Raw genomic sequence first — 16,307 nt, forward strand, 5'->3', positions numbered from 1 at the left:
TTCCTTTGTCGTAGGTTATTTCAGGAAGCCTATAGCATGAAATTTTAAAACTTAATTAAATGTGTTCGTCACTATTTTAAAGTGCTAGTTAATTTGGTTCGATTATCTCTCAGTTGATGTGATTTCTCATTCCATTTTTGCCGAAGTGAAGTGTCAAATAACTTCTTTATTCAATACCGTCTCGAATGTATCCTAGTAGATTAAACACGAGTTTCAGATCGTTTGATCTTTCGTATGGAATCATTAGATCGTTCGGTGATCGTTGATTGAACGTTAAATTCCCCGAGTATGACTAACGGACAAACTAATGTATGATCTAAGTTGAACGGTTTTATAACAGAGAAAACCCCTAAAAGTATGCAACACGCATCACACATGTGCTATAATTCGACATCACTGTAATTTTAAAACACTGATCGTTGCTTAGCCCTTTACATTGAATTGCTCCTTTAGTACCTATGTTGAAATACATAAAGTTATAATAATTGATGTCTCTAAAACGTTTGAGTTTGCAAATAAGTTAATAATACTGCATATCTACATAGTATAATGGAACTCTGCTCATACCGTTAATCGACGCATTGCTCAACAGTGAGATGCTCGTTAATGAGCTGTATAGTTGGACCTCTTGAAGCGTTCTTTTCAAATTCATTGCGAAAGCCCATCTGTAATCTGATTCGCTGCGTCCCACCGAACCACGCAGCAACGGTAGCTTGAGGCCTCCGTCATAATTAGCTACACGATGATCAGCGATCGGGATGCTGTTTTCACGCTGCAACCGACCGAGTGGGCCCTCCGCTTTGAAAGACCCTTCAAAGTAGCATAAATTGCATCGCACACGGTGGCGCACCGCCATAATTGATGCAAAGATCTCGCTTTACACTTTCAAAAGCCATCATCCGTCACGTACCTTGACCTCGGCGTGCCGCGCATCAGCTCCCGGTTCGGTGTTGAGTAACGGCCAGCCATCCACGCCGAGTTCGTGCCGTGCTGGTGGGCTAGCGAAAATCTAACCAACGTTCATCGGAAGACATCCATCAGATGCTCCAGATGACGGGCTGCCATTGGTAGTGGACTCGCAATTTTGCATTGTGCTGTCGATTTCGCACCGTGCGGACGATCCTCGGGTCGATCGGTCAAGGGTCAACCACGGCAGGTGATGGGCACGGCCAAAGTAGGCCACCAGTAGGAACGGTAGGAACGCACCTTCGTCGTAATGCAGCATAATGAGACGTATCTTGATCGTGCGGTCAACGTCGGCAGTGGTCAACGTGTGCGACCTGACCTCACTGTCAACGTTCCGTACCATTAACCAGGACGGTCTATAGTTATTTGAGGCCTTGGGCCATTTGGACTTAGTCGAAAATTCCAGTTTGAAGTGTTCTTTCAAATAGCAGCAGCAGCATAAGCGATGGGATTAAGATTTTTATGTATTTTTATTACGTTTTGTTTTCATGTCTCATCTGTTTCATACATGCATGCCTACAGGAGTGTGGGCAGAGTAAAATAATTTATGTACAGTCGACAACAAGCTGAAGATGAGGCGGGTGTGCGTGGGTCCGTTTGACATCGGTTGGAAGAGAGCCAGTCCAGGAGTTTGCTTTGGTGTTTTGGGTCGGAAAATGCGGTGCTGATTTAGGGGTTGAAGACATCGCTAGTTCGCAGGCTTGAATGTAGAGGGCGCGCGCGAGTGAGCGTCACAAGAGATCTAGTAGGCGGCGTGAGAAAAGATTTTTCAAGGGTGCAATTGTGGAGTCATCACAGCAAGAAGCGTTGTTGCCAAACCGAGGATCACAATCGAACGGTACCGGTGTGGATGTATAAATGTGTGTGTGTGTATGTGGTTGTCACCCAGGAGCTAGAGACCTGCTCGTTTACCACGAGTGGAACTCGGAGTACGAGTGCGAATGAGGCTCCCATCCGTGCGACTTCACGACGACGGGGACATGCTTCTCGACGTACACTGGCTTCTTCACGATGACCGGGACGTGCTTCTCGACATGCACCGGGTACGGTTTCGGGACCTCGACGTACTCCTTGTGGACAACCTTAACCGGGACCTTCACTGGGTACGGGACTGGACGATCGACGTGCACTGGGACGTGCTTCTCGACGTAGACCGGGACCTTCTTCTCAACCACAACTGGGACGTGCTTCTCAACGGTGACTGGGTACGGGACCTTCACCGGGACTGGGACGTGCTTCTCAACCTCGACCGGGTACGGGACATGGACCTTCTTCACGTGCACGGGTTCGTCCCAACCGTGAGACAGCTTGTGCGAGTCCCAACCGTGCGATTCGTAGCCGTAGCCAAGATCCCACAGACCACGCTTTTCCTGCTTTTTCTCGCCCTCAGCTGCAGCCGGTGCTGCCTCTGCTTCCTTCTTTTCGACAGCAGCGCTGGCCGCCAGGGCAATTGCCATCGCAAACACCACGAATGCCTGCGGAGGTGATTGAGAAGGAGAACACAAGAAAAAAAAGGACGATTAGCAAACAGCACCATCGTGGAAAATGCGGGAAAATCCACGAGATCTCTCTTGGATCCTTCGAAATCGTTGGCACTTCTAGCACTGCTGCAAGGACACTAGGGGGGGCTGAACTACGCACCTTCATTTTACAACTGGTTGAACACGTAAAACTGGTGGACTGATGGTGCGAAGACCGAATGATGATTTTCCAAAACTAACTGGCCATATATATACCGGCCACCAGGTCGCTGGATGTGGTGAACCGGCCAGATCCCACACCGAAGCCCCTTCCCAGGGTACGAGCACTAAAGGTGAAAAAAAAAACACACAACTCCAACAATCGACACACCACCATGCGGCATCTCGCTCTTCCCATCCTCTGGGTCGAACCGGCCAGAAACCACTAAAAAGGAGAGGGCAAATGTGCCCGCCGTGTCGTCAAATTATGCCACCATGACGATCTTGCACTCTCTGCCCTCCCCCCCACTGCTGGGCGCGCTAGAACCTCCCCACCCTTTGCTGGGGGTGGTTTTTTTTGCCCCCGCCACTGTGCCGTCAACCCGCGAACCGGCGGTTGTAAACGCGATCGGTTGACGATCGCGAACCAATGTGTGACTTTTTGGCGCGCTCCTTTTCACGACGGGCTGGGCTTTCTCGCTCGGTAATGGTGTGCGATCGATCGAGAGGTCTAGAGGGTTGCTTTGAGCAGGCAGCGAAGAGAAGCCTGTTGCATCCCCATTGCAACTGCGGTGGGGTTTTCTTAACACACATACGCATCCCACTTCAGGAACAGCTGTTTTGGCGCCCCATGCTGCACGTGTTTCACTTTCAACGGTTGGCGCCGCGTGACGTTTTGTGAAGCGCTTGTTTGAATGCGAAAATAAGGCCCCACGAAATTGGGGCACCGTTTGCGATCGGTTTTGGGTCGTTGCTTCTTGGTTTGCTTCCTCAAGCTGGGCGTTCTGACGAGTTCGAGGGACAGCAGTCGATCGGAGTTTTCCAAATGTGCAACAGTGCGTACGGCTTGTGGAATGGTATTTTTGGTGTTTGGTGCTTATAAATGTGGGCTTTAATTTCAGAGTGCGACAGGATTATCAGCGGATTAGGTGAGATTTGTTGAGTGAACTAATCGCTCCTAAACGTGTACAGCCTGCTTAAGCGCATTCGGTGTCAACGTAAATGGAAATTTGTTTATTTTATCAGCAGCCCTTTGTAAAGTGCTAGTAAAGTAAGGCAAAAAAAAAGGAAAACAGTAGCTTTTTAAAAAAACCTCCTTCCTTCAGAAGGAGCCTAAAACACGTGTAAGCTAGATTAGAGTTTAAAAAACCTTAAAACCATTATTTAATCATGGGATTCAAAACCAGCTACGTAATACCGGCGAATTGGGGCGGATTGGATGAATGATTGATAAGTTGCTTTGGAGCAGCAAAGTGGCACGTATCAAGCGAGTACGCCTCCGTTTTCGACAGTTTCGACAAGGGATCTGGATGTGAGAGATGTTACGTGAAAGCAGCCGCCACGGTACGTTCCTAAACAAACAAGTTCTGATCGATCTTCGGTCAGTGGCCTACTTTAAAATAGGCTGGTTAATAGGAAAAAACGGTGCCAAATCACGGCCGCTCACCAGCACAAACCGCGTGTCAATGTTACAAGCGTGCGAACATCATTTCAGCAACTCTTTCTCTCGCCAATCTCACATCAGGCCCCTTACTCCCAAGAACATGTGCGTGTAAATTACAATTTAACGTCTAAATTAACGTTCAAAATTAATTACAACGCTTTAAAGCCAACTCGGTTCGCTCACACCGCTCGACATTTAGCACGTTTACTTTAATGATGGCCTCTTGCCACCGAACAAGCCGTGTCCTCGCCCTCGAGAAACGCGCTGCCTACGACACAATGACGAGCTCGTTCGCGGCGCCACCGTTGTTTTTTGTCATTATTATTAAATGCCCAATCTTAAGCCTACCCGAGCCCTGCGCAACGCGATGAGAAAACCAGAGGATTCGAATGATACCACCGTCCGGCGACGGACTCTCACGAAATCCCCCACCGAAGGGCGATGAAGACATGTGCGAGCCGTGACGATTGGCCGTTTGAATGTAGACATTTTTCCAGCACGACCTTCCGCGGCTCAACGGCGTCGAACGGAAACCTGTGGCGCCACGATGGCATTGGAGATAACGCAAATGCTACGGTAAAGTCGGATTACCTCGCGAGTGCATCCTTTGGTGCGACTCGGCGGTTGTCCTTGCTGCTTCCTGAGGCGGATATTGGGGTGGAATATTTTAAAGCGTTGCCAAAATATGCACCGACGATTCGTTACGGAGACTGCGTTAAATAAAGGCAATATTCAGCTGCACCAAAACTAACAACATCTTTTCTTGAACAAATGAAGGAAAATGCGACAATATTCTATTCTCATACGACTAACATACATAAGGATCAAAATGAAGGGAAGACCACATGTTTGTTTCATTTAATGTTTGAGTGGTTTAATGTTACACTTAACACGAAAGTAACTATAAACTCGTAAAGTTTAATTAAAATTGATTCAATTTCTCTTCCAAAATCGCACCAAAAACAGCCTGATTGGTTTCACTCGTACGCCACCAAATAACCCAAATTAATTGGAACTGGAATGTGCTCCCCCGGTTTGGGCGGTTTTGTTTTATTTTCCAATACGTCGGTTTTGCTTACATAATCCCATCAGCCGGATCCGTGCTAACTGGCTCGTTTACAGCACTTGGACCAGTTCTGGAGCAAGGTGTAAGGGATAAATTAAAATTTTATGGTCTCCTCTCCCTTTCTCAGCGCGTGGTAGTTGCGTAAAAGTGATTATCAAAAAATTTTCCCGTTGCCCAATCAAACGCAACCCGTTTTCCACGATCAATCCACGATCGACTGTGAGCAATCCTCAGGGCTAGCCGGACGGAAAATGAAGCTTATAATCACGCACGATGAACGATCGAACGCCAGCGAGTGGGATTCTGCGAAGAATTGCCAGCATTTGCGCAACATCAGCACGTGCTAGGTCCGGCTCATCGTATGCAAAGTTCGTCAGCTCAAAGCATGAAGGCTAAACGGCGCACCATGAAGGCTCGCGACTCGCGACGCAATGGCAAACAGGGGCGAACTAATTCTCCCGCCAGCAAATCCATTGCACCATTCCGTCCCAACCGAAGGGACACACCGTTCGACGCGAGGGAATGCACCAACGACCGGACGGTTTTATGATAACTTGGGTAATTTTTACGCTTCATTGACCCCAAACGGCCATCTCGGCGCGACGTTGGGAGATCGATTTTGGACAAACCACTCGGCACTGGGCAAACGGGCGGACGCTTGGTTTTTTATTCGCTTTGGGGTCACCCATAAATGCCATTCTATATGCACCAACGGTTGTCGGTCTCGCAACGATGGTCGAGCAACGTGTGAGTTTTTTTTCATCATCCACGTCCAAGCCTTACCCGGGAGCCAAGAGAGCAAAGAGGGAAAATAAATCGGCCCCCGTTTTGTGCACGATTATTAGGCCCCCGGAGGGAAGGTCTCGAGAAAGAAGGAAAGAAGGCTTGGTGCGTTTTCGTCGCGATGGGTCACTCGCAACATCCGCTGACGGTGAGGATCGAACAATCATTAATTGGAATCTAATCATCGCGCGAACAGGCTCGTCCCGTGGCTGGCAGGCGCTGAGTGAAGGGTTTTTATTAATTTTGATGGCTTTTTTCGTCGATCGCCGATGCCACCTTGGATGCTGGAATCGGGTTCCCGCCTTATGCGCTCGTTGAGATCGAGAGCGATCGATAGGGTCGTGTTGTGGTTGCGTGTGGTTATGTTTTCGTGTTTAAGGCTATCACGTTGCATTTACGAAAGCGCCATGTGAAGACGCTGGTGTATTTTCGTTAAAATACATATTTAAGGCCCTTCAAAGCCCTTTAGAACCGTGCGTTACCTTCTCTCGCTGGCTGTTGGCTCGTCGTCATCCTTGTTTTAAAGGTCCATCTTAGAACGTGCTGCAAGAAGCCTCCAATTACACGCTCGGTGTTGTGGCAGAAATTGATTTGACTGGAAATTGCCTCGGAATTGCGTAAGTCACCACCACAGAACCGGCCCTCGAGATCTCGCTCTCAATCAATCATGGCACTGCATGCCTCTCAGAATTCCTCTGCCTAAGATTAAACCTTCATTAGGCTGCCTCACAAAGCACCCAACGCCACCCGGTGAAGCTATATCTCGAGTCACGAACTCACCACCTAATGGAAGCTGCATCTCGAGTGGGAGTCGCTTTTCATTTTCCCACTCCAACGCTCGGGAAACCCGGCGCGAGTTGAAACCGTACCCAACCGCGAACCGTGACGCACAAGCGTTTTATGAGTGTGTTTTCTTTGTTTTCGGTGCCGGTTTCCGTGGGTCTACCCACCCGGGTGGCCTTCCCGAACCAACTCAGACCGTTCCGGCGGCCTTGCGGAAAATGCTTTTAGCGGACGGTTTCCGGTAGAATTTTCGGCCACTTCCGGCCGATTTCAGACCGAGAGGGAAGTTCTCATCGCAAGCGCGCGATTCTCCGCGCGAAGGGTAGACATAATGGTACCAATAAATCGTTTGCCGTGTAAAACATGCCTCGTAACAGTTCGTTACAGTTGTGCCATTTTATAACAAAAGAAAATTTTTTAAAAAGCCTTCAACATAAGCTCCTACAAAAACCGCCACCATCACGTCGCCGTGGAAATCCGCTCGTTAAAATAATATCGAACCAAGCTCCGGCACCGAGCCTCCGCTTCCGAGCGGGCCCACTTCAGCTGCAGTTTGGGGGGAATAATTGGTCATAACTTCTCTAGGTCAGTGCGTGGCGTCCGTCAAGGTCACCTGCCCATCGGCCTGCACTTCGGTGGCGCTGCGTCGTGGCGTAAGCCGACCTTTCCTGCGTGCTTTTTTTCTCTCTCTCTCTCTCTCTCTCATCCACCGTCTCGTTTCGTTGGCCGCTGGAAAACGTATAATTTACATCCGACGGAAGCCACCAGGCGTCCCAGTAGCAGGCCCGATGGGTCCGGCGGGCAGTGAAATCATTAGACGCGCCGCTTGCGAGCTGGGTCGGAGGAAAAGGAGAGTGTACACGAAAATAAACTGACCTTTGGGGGGAGCAGAAGGAAAAACGGCCCGAATTAGCTACCGTTCGAGCCGGTGAAGGGGCGCCGTGTACTTGAGCGTTTGGATGCAGAATTGGGTTAAATTTATGTACCGTCATTATAGTAGGCTTGGAATGTTGTGGCGGTGCGTGTGCGTGTGTGAATGTGTGATTGTTTGATCACATCTTTTGACGTATGTTTGAGCTCCCATTTTTGTTGCTGTTTCTGGAAGGCTTGATCGCAGTTGTAATAGGTGATGGAGCGCCAATACAATTACCACGTCGAAAGGGAATTGGACCATTTAGGGGGTTTTGGGACTTAAAAGACGACATAAATGGTGCAACATTAGAAAGTGAGCATCAGCTGGAGATGGGGAAGCACGTTTACATGCAGTAAACGATTAGCTAACACCATCGAACAAGCAAAACGCACATCCAAACGGTATCAGCAGTGGATGGCTTCCAAACACGTTTCGTGGGGGGGTTTATGTTTTTGCGGCACCCCCGGTGCGTCTCATAAAACTGCGACACTAACATGACCACCAGGTGGTGCGAATATGCAAATGCGCCTGCACCGTATCTGGCATTCATTTTATGAGGCATGAATGAATTTACGACGCCTCTCATTGCGACAACATCCCGCTGAGTCTCTGGGGGTTTAGTAAAGAGCTGAGCTGAGCCGTTTTTCCAGTGAAACCGGTAGCAAATCCGAACCATCGTGGTCGTGGGTGATGAAAATTTGTCTTCCCACCTAATTGGTTCTAGATTTGCGTGTGGCAGGCACGGAGACGTTGTGTGATTAATACCCTCCACGAGCAAGCAGCCTCGTTCGAGCTTTAGCATCCTTTTCGGCGTACCACCGACGCGTCGAGGTGGTGTAATAATGCTTCACTAAAGCCCGGTGTGACGCACAATGTTGTGGTGTTTGAACTGTTAAATGACGGGTTAAAATGGCGCAAAAACGCACACGCCAAATCGTGTCGCATTATCGCGTCACGTCTCGTCTACGATCTACTTGAGCTAATTTCCGACGAACTTCGGTAGCTCCGGGGGTTGTCGTAGGTGTGATAATGACGAAACGTTTACCGTGAATCGCGTTGTGAGCGTGGTTTTTTAACGGTCTTTATTCGCTTGTGCCATTTTCTTATGCTCCCTTCGCGTGGTATGCGCCAGGCGTCGCGAATTTAACGCAATGCGCACCACGAACAATGCCGCCTAATGGAGATTATCGGCTGGATCGGTTGATGCGAGAGAAGGATAACGGGTGAGCGAACTGCGACCGAAGAATGTGGCACCAAAAGCCACCCTTCTCAGGTGGATGGTAGACGTGAAAACGAAACGTAAATAAACTTGAACGATGCGATAAGCGACGAACCCCACGTAATGTTCGATGCAAGGGGTTTTCCCTCGACAAAATCCAAATGTCTCGCTTGTTTATTGGTACTAAATTAGACAAATCAATCGTATCGCTTAACTGTTTGGGATCTACACGCATTATTGTCGAATTTGCTTCTCTACACTAGGAACTTGTCGACCCGCTGCGCTTGTCGTAAAGCTCAACATAATCACCGAAATTATGCGCGGTCTCCCTATGGCCCGCTTTCTGGGTGGTGGTTTTTTTTTGTCTGCCTCGTATTAATTCGTTTCCATTTTGCTTTATTCTGCGCGGGAATGACCACTCACGACAAAAGCTTCATCAACCTACCGACCCCAGCTGGGGACCAGTTCTGGTGGCAATGAATCGTCACTTGATGGATCTTCCCTTCGGCATCAACCAGGTGCATCTGGCCGCCGGGGTTGCGGAATTCTGTCACCTTCTCTCTCTCTCTCTCGTTCTCTTGCATTGGGTGTACTTGGTCACCTCCGGAATGCCCACACTTGCCGCCTCACCACCCGAACCGTCATCCCTTTGGAGGCGTTGAGAAAAGGCATTCATATAATTTCATTTTCATTAGCCGCCGCATCTATCGGTGCAATCAATCGCCCCGGTACTCAGAGCGCCGTACAGGGTTGGGGAAAAATTGCAACAGCACGCCGTCATGCCGAGAATGTGTCACCCCGCGTGTGGAGCTGAACTTTTGCCGCATTGCAATCCTTTAGACCCGTGCCGGTGTCATTTGGTATGCAGCGCGACAACCGAGAGAGAGAGAGAGAGAGACAGGCTGCAATGAAGGGTTTGCAATAATTAATTTACATAACACACTGACCGAAGCATGGCTGAAGTTGAGCAAAGCCGACCAGTTGGAAGAATCCCGCCTGATAGAGAGCATTAAATGCGTCAATACCGTACCGTTGGCTGAGTGCAATTCCAGGCACATCGCACATCGCGACTGTCACGAATTTCCCCCGCAGTTTGGTGCGTTTCTGGGGCACAATTCCCGTCTCTAGCGATGGGTCCGATTGGGAAAGATTTACGGTGAGAGTTTTACACCTTCTGCGGGTTCAGTCACATCAGGTATGCCAGGGATGATATCGCTAAAGTTGCTTCTGCAAGCCGCCTCTGTGTGTTAAATGATTTATTAACCTTTGTGTAGAGCCGGTCTATAAACTCATCGCTCGATTCCCGGTCGATCAAAAAACGCCTCTTTTTCGCCTACTTTGATCCTTTTTCACTCGTCACAATAACATTCGATCGGTTCCCCCCACACGACTCGTCACCTGGCGAGAAATTAATCCCATCAAAGCAGCCTCTGGGTGTTTTTGGATTGTTATTGTTTTTCTACTATTTTAGAGCACCATCGAAACCGGTCACATCGAGACCCCTCGGGCGACGAAACAAAGGAAAACCCGCTGTCTCGCGCAATTTGCCAACTGGAGGACCCAACCGGCCGGGTAAACAGGCCGCAGTTATCTAACGAAAACTCAAACACCCTTACGGGCCATGTTAGGGGCGATTTTCACAGATAAATAATAACCGGGCAAACGCGTGGTCTCGTTGACCCCAAAAAGCTGGCCAAGCAGATGGCACCGGTGGCTTTCCGGGGGCTGCTGTTGGTAATGCAACTGGTTCGAGACTGGCAAGTTGTTGGCCAAGACAGCCTGTGTTGAGTCAACCCGAAACGCGGTGTCTCGCCGCCGCCAATTAGCAGAAATTGTCACACTTATTCGCATTTAATAAGCCGGTCCGATAAAGCGTTGCACCACTGGTTTGAAGAAGAAGACGAAAAAAAAAGGAAAATAAAGCCACAAGAACAAACACAATGGTGATTGTTTTTCCACCCGTTGATCGAAAAAAACTGTGGCCCACTCGGGGCCGGCCCATCCAATTCATCGCCGGCTTAAGGTTGCTTTTCTCGAACCCTCGTCCTCGTCACACGGCCCGTTTCCACTTGCCCGGGGCCACTTTCGGTTGTTGGCTTACATAATCCCCGAGTGGCTCGCGTTTTATGCTGCGTCCGATCGCGGACGCCATTGTTGAAGCGTGGGGTTTTCGGGGGCTCCATTTTTAGTTCGGCTTTAGTTTTCGTAGCATTTTTTGGAGCACGCCCTTCACCTACTGCTGCTCGTCGGGCTCGGAGGTTTTTGTTATCTCGTTCCATTTCCCTTTCGCAGCCTTTTTTGATGGGTTTGATCCCCTCGCGCGCATTTTCCACCCTCCAAGGTCCCCGGGGGGGGGTGCCGTAAAAAGAGAAGACACGCGCATAAGAGCAACCCTCGGTCGATCGTCGATCGCTGATCTTCACCTAATTTACACGCCTATTATGTACGATGTATCGTTCGCGGTCGGCCAATCCATCAAATCCGCCGGCTGTGGCGCAGGAAGTCGCTTTTGTTGGCCACGTGACGGTCAACGGTAGTCGGGAGCGATTTATTTATGAGCCGTGGTGAAGGCGAAAGGTGAACCTAGAAGACGGACTGCCAGAAGCTCGCTTGAGTGCGTTGGAGCAGTGTTTGTGACGAGCGACAAGATTGGAGGTGGCTGTTCATCTCCAAAAATGGTTTATCGCCGTTTGAGATGACGACTTTATTCCTAAATGCTGCCGCGTGGTGCCCATGCTTTTTGGCTAGTGAATGAGATTAGGGTGTCGGGTTTATGAAAATGGCGCATGCGAAGTAGATCGAGGTAAAAAAGGCACCCATTATTGGTGTTGTCTTGATTGTGGCTATTAATTTGTGTCGTGTTTATCATTAGCATGATTGATGTTTGATATTCCATTTGAGAGCTTTTACGCTTAACCCAGGCAGGGAAAAGGCTTCTTATAATATTTTGAACACGAATAAGCATTGTTGTTCCATGTGTATTGATGAAATAATCTTGTGAAAGATGGACAATTTTGCAAAAAAATTGCTAAATAAGTATGTAGGTAAGTTGGTAAGTGAATTAATTCTCAAAAAAAGTATTTTTCTTTCCACGACCACGTTTGAGAAATTGCTCTTTCACCATTCCATGTAAGTGATATTAAATTAAGCTCCTTGTCATCATCACCCCATATTAACAAGCTACCTTTTTTTCTTTTCTTCTCCAAATGCCCAAAGGCACACAATTACTTATCCCCTCGGGCAGTAATTGGCTCGTTCGGTTCATTAATCATACTCGCAAGCAGCACACGCCACGCCACCAGCGTTCCCAGTGCGATTGTTTATGCGCTCACTCCTCATAAAATGGTGCTTTTTCTTTGCCGCACAAAACGCCACCACGGGCTCGATCAAGCGGCACGTTTTGCACGATCGCGAAACCATGTGCCCTTTCCCTTGTGCGCACTCTTTCCATGCCCTTCCATCGACAGGTGACCGTTAAAACAAACAAACGAAACTGGCTGACACCAGAGGGCGCTAGTGTGCATTTCGTAACCAAGAGCAACCCGTCTGGGTTGCTGCTGCTCCGGAGAGCTGCTCCGTTTATGCATCCGTTGCACCTACCACAAGCCCTGTCAACCGCAGCCCAGAAGCGTCTCGGGCGCAGGAAATGGCGTGCTACTGATCCGAAATCGAACCGGAAACACCTTGCCATTCGGGGAGCCGCGTGGTTGCGAGCGATCGATTCATTCATAAATCCAACCGACTGGTTTTGCTGCTCGGTGAGCGGCAAGGGGTTGGTTTGCGCTTTTTTTTGGTGGGTTTCTTTTCCATTAAAAAGCCCCACCAGATGGCCAATCGAGGTCAACATCGAGGTTTGAGCCCGTTCGAGCCCGTTCGTGATGCAACTGTAGCTTTTTGGGATGTGATGCGTGCGATAATTAAAATGTCGGGTGATTTTCGTCGTAAGTTTACGTCTTACTTTGGGGGCTTTATTTGCTTAACGCTCTGTGACTGTGCGGTGAAACGCACTTCCGGAAACGGTATTGAAATCTTGTCATTTGCGTCTGCAACTGCAACGACTTTCAACTACCAGCCGTGATGGTGTAACAAGTGTTTATGCTTGTTGAAGGACTTCTCGAGAGTGATCGTTTTGGTGAACGACAATCCCCCATGACCTCCACCGTGCCCTCCGCTACCACCACTATGACCTCCGTGACCACCTCCACTACCACCATGCGCACCGTATCCGGCTCCAGCTCCACCCGCTCCACCATCGTACCCTCCGGTATGGCCATCGAAGCCACCAGCTCCACTACTGGCACCTGCACTCGCGTGTGCACTTGCACTTGCACTTGCACCGGCCGAGGCTGCCTGCCCTCCATAGCCACCTCCACCACCGCCATGTGGCACCAGAACCGGAACCTCTTTCACTACCGTCACCGGGACTTCCTTCACAACCGTCACGATCGTTGGTGGTGGTGGTGGAGCTGGATGACCTCCTCCGTGGTGTCCATGTCCACCGTGACCGGGAGCCGGAGCTGGTTGGTGAGCTGGTGTTCCTTGGGGAACGCTCGAATGATCGACGTGTCCTCCCGAGCTGACTCCAGCATTGGCGTGAGCGTGTGCGTGTGCGTAACTGCCTCCGTATCCACTGGAAGCTTGACCACCGGCCGGAGGTGTTAGATGACCGGTTGGAGGCTGCAACGGTTGTCCATGACCATGGCCGTCGTAGTTACCCTGTCCGGAATAGCCACTTCCGGCTCCAGCACTGGCACTTGCACCTGCACTTGCACTTGCACCAGCGTGCGCTCCGCCAGCACCTGATCCGGAATGGACTGGACCTCCACCGGCAGCTCCACCGTAGCCGGAACCTCCTCCATATCCACCGGAAGCACCTCCATATCCACCAGAAGCTCCTCCATATCCACCGGAACCACCTCCATGTCCACCGGAAGCACCTCCATATCCACCAGAACCTCCTCCATGTCCACCAGCACCTCCTCCATATCCACCGGAAGCACCTCCACCACCATTACCAGCACCGCCGCCGTGAAGACCACCACCGAACGAAAAACCGATGCTTCCTCCTCCTAAGGAAAAGCCACCGTGACCACCGTGGCCACCGTGGCTACCGTCAGCTTCGGAGGTGAAGATAATCTTTTTCTTAAACAAAGTAGCCTGGGCGAGTGACAGGCACAAGAGTGAAGCGATCTGAAAAGCAGCATGAGGTTCTAGGATTAGTGGGGAAGATCGTTTCCAGGGGGATTTTCCTTTTCTTTTTTTGCCCCGTACACTGGTAACAATAAAGGGGAATTTTGAAGGGAAATTTATGACACGAATAAAGTACTCCTTTGTCCATACGAAAGTGACTAATGCGTTGGTCAACAACAAACATGTAATCAAGAACAATCAAAGTGGGGTTTTTAGAAAGCCCTCTCTAAAGGAGCATCACTAGTGTTTTTATTTCACACTAACGAGAGCACATTGTGAAAAGCTTTAGACTCATAATGCCTTAGTTAAACTGAACATCACAACATGAGAATCTCATGCACATTAACTAGAACACATTTCCACACGATCCATCGTCCAAGTATCACCTCACAAAAGACTCACCAAGATTTGCTTCATTGTTTCTGCGATTTTTTTACTCTAGCCTAGGTATTAGAATATTACTTTGTATTTGATATTGCACAGGGATCTGGAAAGTAAACTCCTCCCGATCCTATCCCGACGTTCGATCTGAGCAAATACAGTCTTCCTGCGCGAGGTTTTATACCGACGGTGAAATCATTAGAACAATCGGGTTAGCCGACGAACGGCGAATAATTATCATATTAATACGCCAACCCATCACGAGTCCTCTCAGCATGTACCGATTGGGAGATTCCCGATTCCGCGGGGCAGGTTTGCGCGTTCTTGATGATGATCGAAACTGAAAGTGGGCTTGGCTGCTCGTGCAATTGCGCTTTGCCACCGTTGGGTGATGTAGTGAATAAATTCTCACTTGGCTTCGACAGGTTCGTTCCACGTGAGCTTCGTCCGAAGTGGCAGCGAGGCTGGCGTAGCGATCACTTAATCTTCCTACGATAAGGGAAAATTTAGCACGAGCAAGACCTTAGGCGTGAAGATTACCATTACCGGGAAATGCACGGGCAAACCCCGGGCGCAATAATTTAAAGCAGCCACGGCTCGTTGTGCCTTTCCAAGTTTATGATCAACTCACGATATCTCACTCACAAGATGAGGTGTATTGGGATTTATATTAATTGACATTTTTATGCTTCGTTCGACGTAAGACGTGAATTACGCGCGCAATCAATTAATCTGCGGTGGGTTCAAAGGCGATTATTCATTCGAATCGAACAGGATCCGGCTTCCGAAGAGAAGCGTTGCCGCAATTCTCGGTAGGTTATATCCGGGAGTGTTGTGAGACGATGTTCTTGGTAAATGGTGATATTTATCCTTTCAATGTTTCAATGTTATCTGTCACGTTAGCCCTGTAAATTACAATTGTATCAGAACGATGTTAGTAATGACGTATGCATGTACCTACTTAGAAAATAGTTCCAATCGTTTATGGCTCATGCTAAATATGATAAAAATGAATTTTAAAATAGGTCAAGTTAAGAGCCTTATCAATTTGATGAAAAAGAAACTATAATGTAGTATTAAATAAAATTTAAAATTCATTACTTTAAGTTTCTCACCATTTAAAATGCATAGTGAATTTAGGTCTTCCTACTGCAAAATTAACTACTTCTGAACCGGTTCAACCGGTTGGCATTCATTCGGTTGAATTCATCTACATTACATTGTGCACAGGTAGTTCATTTTGTTGATTCATCCCAATGCTTCATTCGTAACATTCACCCGCACGTGGCATGAGGTGATGAGCTGACCATGCTTCCATGATTACAAGAAATTTAAGGTAAATAGTGTCTATAAATATGTAAGATAGTATGATGAAACCGTTGATCTTGAAAAAAACTCTTAATACGTGGAGATTCTACTTCAGTGGAGTTGTCAGTATTCAATGGCATTCAATTCTAATGTGCCTCTTTATATAGCTGATGCATTTTATCCTCGAATTTCATGGTGCATTTTGATTTTTAACAGCGAAACATTTCTTATTCGGCACATATTACTCTTTATCTATTCGTAGTGTTTTGTTTGGAAGCGTTTTTATTCATTGCAAATGCTTCGTGCTAAGAAACGATGCTACACTGTTACTTACAATGCTCAAATTGCCCACTGTTGTAGCGGATTCATTTCTCCCCAATTTTTCAAACAACAATTCATTGTTCCCTTGTGCTACGGCTGTACACATTTCACTACAGTGCAACAAAACATCCTGCAACGCACGGGGAAAACAACAATCCCCTGTTCAAGAAAGAACAGCTACATTTCCCCCGATTCATCGCCATGATTAGTTCATTTTGTTATCCTGCAACACATCAGGGGAAAGGTTTTTCCCT

At 48.4% G+C, this 16,307-nt stretch overlaps 2 protein-coding genes across 2 annotated transcripts; both read right to left on the reverse strand.

Annotated features, from left to right (window-relative positions):
- Window positions 1-1,851: 1,851 nt before the first annotated feature.
- On the reverse strand, window positions 1,852-2,641 carry LOC128723151 (zinc finger protein 512B-like). Its single transcript, XM_053816866.1, has 2 exons — window positions 2,608-2,641; window positions 1,852-2,441 (listed from the first exon to the last, which is right to left on the reverse strand). Exons 1-2 carry the CDS (start codon window positions 2,611-2,613, stop codon window positions 1,875-1,877), a joined length of 573 nt encoding a protein of 190 aa, XP_053672841.1. The 5' UTR covers window positions 2,614-2,641; the 3' UTR covers window positions 1,852-1,874.
- A 10,155-nt stretch (window positions 2,642-12,796) lies between these two features.
- On the reverse strand, window positions 12,797-14,563 carry LOC128723725 (uncharacterized). Its single transcript, XM_053817490.1, has 2 exons — window positions 14,446-14,563; window positions 12,797-14,043 (listed from the first exon to the last, which is right to left on the reverse strand). Exons 1-2 carry the CDS (start codon window positions 14,458-14,460, stop codon window positions 12,919-12,921), a joined length of 1,140 nt encoding a protein of 379 aa, XP_053673465.1. The 5' UTR covers window positions 14,461-14,563; the 3' UTR covers window positions 12,797-12,918.
- Window positions 14,564-16,307: the final 1,744 nt, after the last annotated feature.

The sequence above is a fragment of the Anopheles nili genome, chromosome 3, assembly GCF_943737925.1.
Source record: "Anopheles nili chromosome 3, idAnoNiliSN_F5_01, whole genome shotgun sequence".
In the NCBI taxonomy this organism is placed as follows: Eukaryota; Metazoa; Arthropoda; class Insecta; order Diptera; family Culicidae; genus Anopheles; species Anopheles nili.